Source organism: Schistosoma haematobium, chromosome 1 (genome assembly GCF_000699445.3).
Source record: "Schistosoma haematobium chromosome 1, whole genome shotgun sequence".
In the NCBI taxonomy this organism is placed as follows: Eukaryota; Metazoa; Platyhelminthes; class Trematoda; order Strigeidida; family Schistosomatidae; genus Schistosoma; species Schistosoma haematobium.
Genome location: NC_067196.1, coordinates 7,229,788 through 7,239,615, shown reverse-complemented (window position 1 = coordinate 7,239,615; position 9,828 = coordinate 7,229,788). Strand labels below are relative to the sequence as shown.

General features: G+C 38.4%; 1 protein-coding gene across 1 annotated transcript in view; it reads right to left on the bottom strand.

Moving 5' to 3' along the window:
- Positions 1–9,828, bottom strand: part of MS3_00010037 (uncharacterized protein) — a gene marked incomplete at both ends in the record, with an annotated part of 95,794 nt that overhangs the window by 44,261 nt on the left and 41,705 nt on the right. Inside the window, 3 exons of the mRNA XM_051218374.1 lie at positions 1–1,470; positions 1,965–2,001; positions 6,747–7,048. The exon at positions 1–1,470 is cut by the window's left edge and continues 2,531 nt beyond it. Coding sequence (XP_051073039.1) covers positions 1–1,470; positions 1,965–2,001; positions 6,747–7,048 — 1,809 coding nt within the window. The remainder of the gene's footprint in view (positions 1,471–1,964; positions 2,002–6,746; positions 7,049–9,828) is intronic.

Below are 9,828 nucleotides of genomic sequence, written 5' to 3'. Positions count from 1 at the left end.
AGCAGCAGCAGCAGCAGCAGCAGCAGCAGCAGCAGCAGCAGCAGCAGCAGCAGCAGCAGCAGCAGCAGCAGCAGCAGCAGCAGCAGCAGCAGCAGCAGCAGCAGCAGCAGCAGCAGCAGCAGCAGCAGCAGCAGCAGCAGCAGCAGCAGCAGCAGCAGCAGCAGCAGCAGCAGCAGCAGCAGCAGCAGCAGCAGCAGCAGCAGCAGCAGCAGCAGCAGCAGCAGCAGCAGCAGCAGCAGCAGCAGCAGCAGCAGCAGCAGCAGCAGCAGCAGCAGCAGCAGCAGCAGCAGCAGCAGCAGCAGCAGCAGCAGCAGCAGCAGCAGCAGCAGCAGCAGCAGCAGCAGCAGCAGCAGCAGCAGCAGCAGCAGCAGCAGCAGCAGCAGCAGCAGCAGCAGCAGCAGCAGCAGCAGCAGCAGCAGCAGCAGCAGCAGCAGCAGCAGCAGCAGCAGCAGCAGCAGCAGCAGCAGCAGCAGCAGCAGCAGCAGCAGCAGCAGCAGCAGCAGCAGCAGCAGCAGCAGCAGCAGCAGCAGCAGCAGCAGCAGCAGCAGCAGCAGCAGCAGCAGCAGCAGCAGCAGCAGCAGCAGCAGCAGCAGCAGCAGCAGCAGCAGCAGCAGCAGCAGCAGCAGCAGCAGCAGCAGCAGCAGCAGCAGCAGCAGCAGCAGCAGCAGCAGCAGCAGCAGCAGCAGCAGCAGCAGCAGCAGCAGCAGCAGCAGCAGCAGCAGCAGCAGCAGCAGCAGCAGCAGCAGCAGCAGCAGCAGCAGCAGCAGCAGCAGCAGCAGCAGCAGCAGCAGCAGCAGCAGCAGCAGCAGCAGCAGCAGCAGCAGCAGCAGCAGCAGCAGCAGCAGCAGCAGCAGCAGCAGCAGCAGCAGCAGCAGCAGCAGCAGCAGCAGCAGCAGCAGCAGCAGCAGCAGCAGCAGCAGCAGCAGCAGCAGCAGCAGCAGCAGCAGCAGCAGCAGCAGCAGCAGCAGCAGCAGCAGCAGCAGCAGCAGCAGCAGCAGCAGCAGCAGCAGCAGCAGCAGCAGCAGCAGCAGCAGCAGCAGCAGCAGCAGCAGCAGCAGCAGCAGCAGCAGCAGCAGCAGCAGCAGCAGCAGCAGCAGCAGCAGCAGCAGCAGCAGCAGCAGCAGCAGCAGCAGCAGCAGCAGCAGCAGCAGCAGCAGCAGCAGCAGCAGCAGCAGCAGCAGCAGCAGCAGCAGCAGCAGCAGCAGCAGCAGCAGCAGCAGCAGCAGCAGCAGCAGCAGCAGCAGCAGCAGCAGCAGCAGCAGCAGCAGCAGCAGCAGCAGCAGCAGCAGCAGCAGCAGCAGCAGCAGCAGCAGCAGCAGCAGCAGCAGCAGCAGCAGCAGCAGCAGCAGCAGCAGCAGCAGCAGCAGCAGCAGCAGTAGTAGTAGTAGCAGTAGTAGTAGTAGTAGTAGTAGTAGTAGTGGTAGTAGTAGTAGTAGTAAGGTAATAAATGTGTGCGCCTTTTGTATACCACTTTTAAAACAAAGAAGAAGAAAAAATAAACTATCCAATGATATTATAAACAATAAAAATGATTGATAATAGAAATTGAAAAAAATCAGTGTGGAAGATCTTTAATACTCATATACTTTATTATTAATGATTAATTTCGAGATGTAATATTAGTGTTAGTGAAAAGTTATAACTAGTAAAGCTCAACCATATCCGATATGATAGTTAAGTGTAAAACAGCGAAGAAGATGGTTATACAATATTTTGAATTTATTAAAGTTAGATATATAGATCTTTGAATAGAGTCTTATTGGTTTAAAGATTAAGAGCTTCTTATAAAACCTTGTATGGTAGCTATGATCATTGTCAGGGGTTGTAGATATCTATAATAAGGAGTTCCATACTAAGACAAAACAGTTATCTAATGACCTCTGATTTTCAGTAGTTTTCTAAAGTCATTATACAACGTAATCCATGAATATTCAGTAATAAGCAAATTAGCGGTACAACACTACTGATTGTGAGATGGCTAATGGGATTTGTTTAACATTACTTACACATACAACAAAACATTAAAAGGAAAATGTAAAAGATAGTAAATAAAGTATACTCATTAATTGCTAAACAGTAACCAACAGTAAGTATATGAAGTTTCTTTAAGGCAAATAGAATTCTATTGTTCAAATGGGAACTACCAAAACTATTTTATTCTCATTGATAAATCCCCATTCAAATGTCTCAATAATGAAAATTTTAACTGGTGACCACTATTTGTAGCTCAGATCAATCTGCAATCAATAAACACACTGAAATCATTCAAACCTGTCAACCAATCAGGAAAATCATAGACAAATACAGGAACAAGAATTCGATCAAAAGGGAGACAGGATTAAGGGGTACACAACGACAAGTTAAAGGTCGACAATAAGCAAACAGAATGGAAGTCGACAGCATAAGCTGAGAAAAATGTTCGGAAAAATAATAAAAGCCCTATGACCAAATTATCCAAATCAGAAAACAAAAACCCATCAATAATGCACACAGACAACAGCTTTTGATCATAGATGTATTCAAAGCATTGTTCGGGTTTCGTGGAGAGAGACAGTAAGCAATGTTGATGTTGGGAATAGTGTATAAGGTAAACGTGGCAAATAAGTTGATACAATAACTATGAATATAGATTGATTGAGGTGTTTAAGATATGTGTTGTGTGCGGGGGGGGGCCTAATTAGTGTTAACTTTGACGATGAATGTTCGGTGATGTAGAAGTAGGTGAGAATAAAGTTAATAATGATCAAACCAAGACATGTCAACCAATTCATGAAGTCATTGATTATTGGTCTGAGTTGTGTAGACATGTACAGACTATCTGGTTGGAATCGACATCACAATGATGACGACCAGTGGACGGAGACATTGGTTGACATATCTCGAATTCAGCAACCAACCGAAGTTGAGGTTCCTTCACTCTTTATCTTCCTACAGGTCTTCACTCGCAGCTTTGCTCTACAGATATAGATATATATACCTTTCCAATCAGTCTCTTTGATTGCGCTGTATTCTCAAAAGTTGGTCATTCTTGTAGTCATTGTTACTACATCACTATGATTCGTTATTTATTCATATTTCAAATTGATCAGGTCGTGTGTGCTGATATAGTATGTTAATTTGGGACAATGAGCATTGAGCCAGGTTATACGTTGATCAAGATTCACTGTGTGATTGACGACCACATGCTACTGTTTAACATCAAAATATTTGATGATATGACTACTTGATAAATTAGATATATATTTGAAGAGTTTACTTAATCATTGTAAAAATTTCAATTTCAAAAGTCATACATTTGAGTATCTTTTTAATTAATTTTAGTGGATAAATATTACAAAGGATGATAATAATAGATCAGTGTTTATTTCGATAACCGAAAAAATAAATATATATATGTATAAATATATATGTCTGTTTGGCGTCATAGCAACGATATAAAATCAATTAAATATATATACAAAACAAATAAATGCATATCAAACAATAACTAACCGACACCAACGACGATAACAACAGCTCAAATTACATCAAGATGATGAAAAAATTTAACTTGAGACTTATTTGAAAATTATAGAAAGAAAAACAAAAAAAAGCCAAACAACAACACAAGCGTACAATAAATAATCATAGATTAGCAACGACAACAATATAAGCACATGAAAAGTTAATGAATCCTAAGAAAATTTATGATAAACCGAAACTTTTAATTATAAATTCTTTATTTGAAAAGTGAATAGATAAAACATTGCTTGTTTGTATGTTGTTTTTTTTTTGACGGGAGAATATCTGAGATATAATTTTGATCATGTCATATATATTACTTCATGTTAAATAAACGGAGTAACTCGTTGTACTTTAAAAGATTATTGATCAATATAGACGCTATTGAATCAAAAAAAAGTTACTAATTGATCAGTCTTTTTTCATGATAAAAAACAACTTACGACCTAACGGGAATATCAAAGCAATTCGTTCAGTATAAAAATATGTCAGAAAGAAACTGATCAATCGCAGTCCTTAATATCAACGTGAAGATTCAAGCAATTATAAAGAACTATAATTAAATGTGGAATATCGTGAATTAATTAAAGTTAAACATTAACATCTTTAGATGCCGATTCAGTGGTCTTAAGGTTAAGTGTTCAAACGCAAGACCAAAGGTCCTCCGTCTCATTCCTGCGTGTAAGATTGTAGATGCACATTGCTGAAAAAGTTTCATACAACTAAAAAAACATTATCGACTTTATCATATTAACCTATGATGTTGAAAAACAAAAATTTTCTTATCAGAATGGGTTTTCTGGAGATTTTTAGAAATTTCACTGGTTGAAATCATGAGTCAATTGATGCACACTGCTGAGGAGTCCCATACTACGACGAAACGGCCGTCCAGTACTTCCAGGTTTTTCATGATGGTCTAGCTTCAATTGACTCATGATTTCAACCAGTGAAAAAAATTTTTTAGACAAAAAGAATGAACTTCATGAAATATTGATGTCATACAATTGAAAATATAATCTATTCCTTATTAACATAAATTGTAGAGACATTATTTCGACATTATACAATAAATATTAGTTTTTTTTTCGAAAGTGGATTAACTTCCATTTGTAATAGATATTTCTTAACCAAACTATATTCGCATATTATTAACCCATTTTTGTCGATAGAAATAAAAATTGTATAAATCATTTCAACATGAAGATGAAAATTTTAATCAACGCGGTACAAATAAATATGGATAAGACTTTTAAATGTTTCATTTTGAAAATAATTTTTATCATCATTGTATTTCGTTTGATGTTCAATGGAAAAAACACCTTAATACTTAGAAATGAATGTTGAAACATGCACGAATCAAACTAGACTGCTGTTAGGAACTGAAGAAAGGGGTTGATTATGAATACAGTGGTCTTGAGTGCTGTTAGAGGTATGAGAGCGGTTATCACTTCCCGGTTGCCCACATCGTGGAAGGGTTCTTCTGGAGGTACCTGAAACGTAAATTGGATTAGAGGTGACTCGAGAGCGTGACCGCAGTGCCCAAGGGACAACTGCTTGAGGTCCGTCACACACGACCTTTTTGTGAGTAATTTTAGTGTTAGCTCCACACTTGATGAGACCTTACCGACGGACACGGATATCCATGGGATAAGGCGAAGTGTGCATTTTTAGGGTCGGCCATTTCTAACCCTACCCCTCCTTGTGAGAAGGCAACATCACCGTCATGCCAGTTGTCTGAAGGAAACACCTAACTGCTGTCACACCTCCGTACAGTCAGCAGTACGACTTCGCCTTCGGACCTTGGGTGTGTTGTTTTCAGTCTTACCATTATTCAACCGACCTGTCTGGTATGGTAGGACCCTGAGGAACGATTGTTCCAGCTAGTATAGCTCGGTTGTTTCATCACGATAGGCAAGCCCAACCACCACGTCAAGGTAGGCAACAACGGTCGATAATTTTACTTGTGATTTTCGTAACTGACGAGTAGCAATTGATAAATACACAGATATTTATGTATTTCAACAGCTGAATTCATGAGTCGATTTAAGCTAGATCACCGTTGAAAACCCAGAAGCACTGTACGGTCGTTTCGTCCTAATATGGGACTCAGCAGTACGCACCCACGATCCCGCACGTGGGACTCAAACCCAGGACCCCCGGTCTCGCGCGCAAACGCTTAACACATAAACCACTGAGCCGGCACCCAGCGATGTTGATATCTAGCATTGATCGACTCAATAATTCAACTGTTACAATACTAGAAACTCTACAAACCCTCATTCTGATTTGTTTATTTATTTATTTATCCATGAAGGATTGAAAGTTAGCACATGATTCTAACTACAGCTGATTAGACTAGTTGTTATGATATCTGGGTCGTCACATATCACGTGACAAAATCGTCAGTCAGAATACCCACTTCTATAACGATGGTCCTGCTCTAAACGCACGACACGTCAACCAGCAGTAGCAGATTTGAGTCAACTCTGAGTCTTTATAGGTCCTCGATATAGCATCTTTTCGCTAAGCCCTGCCTGCTCAGTTCATAATACAACACTTATCTCCACTGTATGAATTTTTATTATTATTGGTGGCCTGTTTGAATATCTGGGCTACCTGTTCCTGTCATATAGATATTTCAACAAGTTATCTGTTTTTGTTTTTTCAAAAACATCATTATGTCTATTCAACGCATAACCTATCCGGTTGCGTTTATGAAATGTTTACGACCTTTCGCTGTACAAGTTGCAAAAAAGTACAATCCGAGACATCGTGGTAGCTGGAAATATGTATTGAAAAGAATGAACATCAATCAGATGTCGATTCGTGAACTGCTAGCATCTAACTCAATATTTAGCGTAAGAATCATTCAAGAAATAAGAAAAAGAAATTTGTTGAAATACTTTGTGCTGAGAATTCTATATTGTACCAAAAATATAATAATGAATAAAACCATTAATAATAACGACAATAATATTAAATTTCAGACATATGTAGTTTATTTACAAGCAGACCAGACCACATCACATCATAAAATGAAAAATAATAATTAAACAAAATGAAGCCAAAAGTGGCTGTGAATATACTAGACTGTAACTAATGGGTTGGGAATAAATTAAGAATGATGAGTCGCATAGCAGTAGCTTATATATATATATATATATATATATATATATATATATATATATATATAAAGACTGAAGCGACATATTCGTCATAAAGTTTTACAATATAAACTACAAGACGTACTTTTAGCTGAACGTTTTCCAGGAATGAAACGTTGTGATGACGTTGCGGGAACAACAGCTGGTGTTAACACAGGACCGGATAAAGTTGAATTTACAAGATGAATATCAGGATTCAATCTATTTATGTTACTTGATAGTTCAGTATTGTGCATTTTTGTAATTCTTATCGATGATAGAGGTGTTGATGAAGTGGACAATATTTGTAGATTATTATAACTTTCACTTTGTTTACGTTTTTCAGCTTCTTCAAATAATCGCATTGCACGTCTATGAGATGCAGCACTACGTATACTAGATACCTAAAAGGAAAAGAAATCCTTACTTAAAGAAAAATTATAAGAAAGTTCAATGTATACGAAAGGAAAATAGAAAACAGATTTTCCAATGAAAATCCAAAGAATTACGAATAATTAATAAATAAACTTCAAGAGATATCAAGATTGATCAACTAGTTAAGAGATATGATGAAAATGATTTTTCCTATCATAAGACAATAGATGAAATAAAACATATTGATGCATTAACATTCAAAGATAAACATTAGTTCATATGATGAGAACAACTTTCCGTCTTACTGTGAATCTTTACTAAATAAACTGAGAATAATTAATAGTCAAATGTTGAAAAGATTCTCAAATAAATTACCGCTAAGGCGATCACGAGGTTACTAAGTTTTTAGTAATAATCCTAGTGTCTTACTAGACACAATGACAGTTAGTGCTTTTTTTAATTTTTTGGCATGGCGTTAGCTCTTATCTAAATGTCTTCCAGTAGTTTTCAGTGTATCCAAAAACTCAATGGTATAGGAGTAGGTTGGAAGAAAGCTAGGGGCGGCCAAACCAAAATATGGCACAAATCTATGAAGTCACTGACAAGTGGACTGAGCCATGTTTGTAGGTGTAGACTACCTGGTTAGAGACCGCGAGATGATAGCAACCGATGGTTAGAGACCCTGAATGACATGACTCAAAATCGTTTGCAATGACGCAGGTGCATCCACTCTTTGTGTTCTCGCAAATTCTAATCTTCTGAATTCTTCATGTCCCTTCTTTTTTTCTCTTTCCAAATTTATTTCACTGCATCAAACTCCCTGAATAACATCTTCAAGCCCTAATGTTTCCGATCACTGCTTATACTTTAACTACCTCTACCACTACGGGATTTGAATCGACAACTGCATCTCTGTCCTAATGTGGTGTGGCAACTCGAACTGATGTACGTACGTACGAAGTTCTACGTTGTTACTGACTGACTGACTGTATCCAAATATTTCATGTTTTTACTCCTATATATGAAGAGTTGTAACCATACAAGTTATTTTGCTTGAATATTAAGTTTTGCCTACATTTCATCTTATTCCTGTATTCGCTTCTAATTTTAATGCACGAAATTCACCTGTTTCCATGGAGAATTCTATATTGGGTACACAACCAGGTAACTGAGACAACGAGTTAATGAACACTTCAATTCGTGATTAGGAAAAGGTATCGGTGAGACAATACGCAGCTCTGTTCTATCACCCTTGATCGATAGCGGTCATGTAGTAGATACAAATAGGGCATTTAAAGTGATTTATCGTATTCCTACTTGCTACGTTTAAAGAAATCACGATATCATATAAGCCGCCGGACGGAACGAAAGTCAAAAGTCAGCAACATAATAACAGGACAAGTCAAACTAATCCACAGAGCTAAAGCAATGCTTACTACAGGGGAAAGACCAGATGTAGCTGAAGAAAAAGTATATTCCACAAGCAGCCAAAAGCCCGAACGAACAAGCACACAACTCAAGCGTATATGTACGGCACAAAAATGTCCTTGGGAAACGTCACAAAATAGTGTACTAATAGAGGAAATGAAATAATCACATTAAGGGTCTTTCAAAAAAGGATATACAATCCGAAGGCAAAATATGAGCTTTTGGAGCGAAAATGATAAATCCCAATTTTTAAAATTAAATTACAAAATTAAGACGTTTACCAAGTGAGCTCTGTGGATCTAGCATCTCCAACATTACTAATTTTCCTTATGCAGTTCGACTTCGTCTCTTATAAATGACCAGGGCTATAAGGACTCAAGCTAACAATCCAAGTTTTGTATTCATAAGAGATTTTTAACACCTTTATCTCTTCCTTGGTCAAATTAACTTTAATAAATGATTTTATTTCTTCTTATTATTTTTCGTACTCTTTGTTCGTTTATTTTTCTTCATCCCCTTCGGACTACATCTCTTAACGTTTGATCTACTGCCTTTTGACTAACAAATTCTAGATTATATTTTGTACTAAAAAAGACTTCATTTCTAACAAAACCTTGTTCTATTAATTTATGTAGGAATTAATTTTCAGTATGTAAAGTTATTAGCTAGAACAGTTTCAATAAAAATCATGGAACACTTGATAGATATTTTCATTGGATCTCTTTTTTTGGTTTTTGACTTTTTCAAAAGTGTTCGTTCATTCATTAGATCGAGGAAATGAAAATCTTTAAATCTTACAATGAGTACAATATTTCGTTTATCTATTTTCTAAATGGTATCAGTCCATGATAAAAGTTAATTTTAAAATACGAAGTTCAGCGAAGGGATCTCTTTTCAACGAATTTACTATCAAGCTGTACAATCGTATATATATGAAAAAATAATTTTTTTTGTTCAAGTACTAATTCAGTGAGGAAATGTGAACACGAATAAACAAGATGACGTAATAGAAAGATTGTAATACTAAGTTACGTAATACGAATAATAACATCAGATTTAGTGAATATAATAAGATGATTAAAATATTTTTATTAGTATAGGGGTCGTGCAGATTATCAAGTTTTTGATTGAGATCATGAACCGATTGATGTTAGACCACCATTAAAAACCTGGAAGCACTAGATAGCCGGTTCGTTCTATTGTGGGTTAAGCGTTCGCGCGCAAGACTGAAGGCTCTGGGTTCGAATCTCACGGGGGGGGATCGTGGATGCGCACTGTTGAGGAGTTCCACAATAGGACGGAACGGTCGTCCAGTGCTTCCAGGTTTTCAATGGTGGTCTAACATCAATCGGTTCATGATCTCAATTAAAATGTTGTTGTT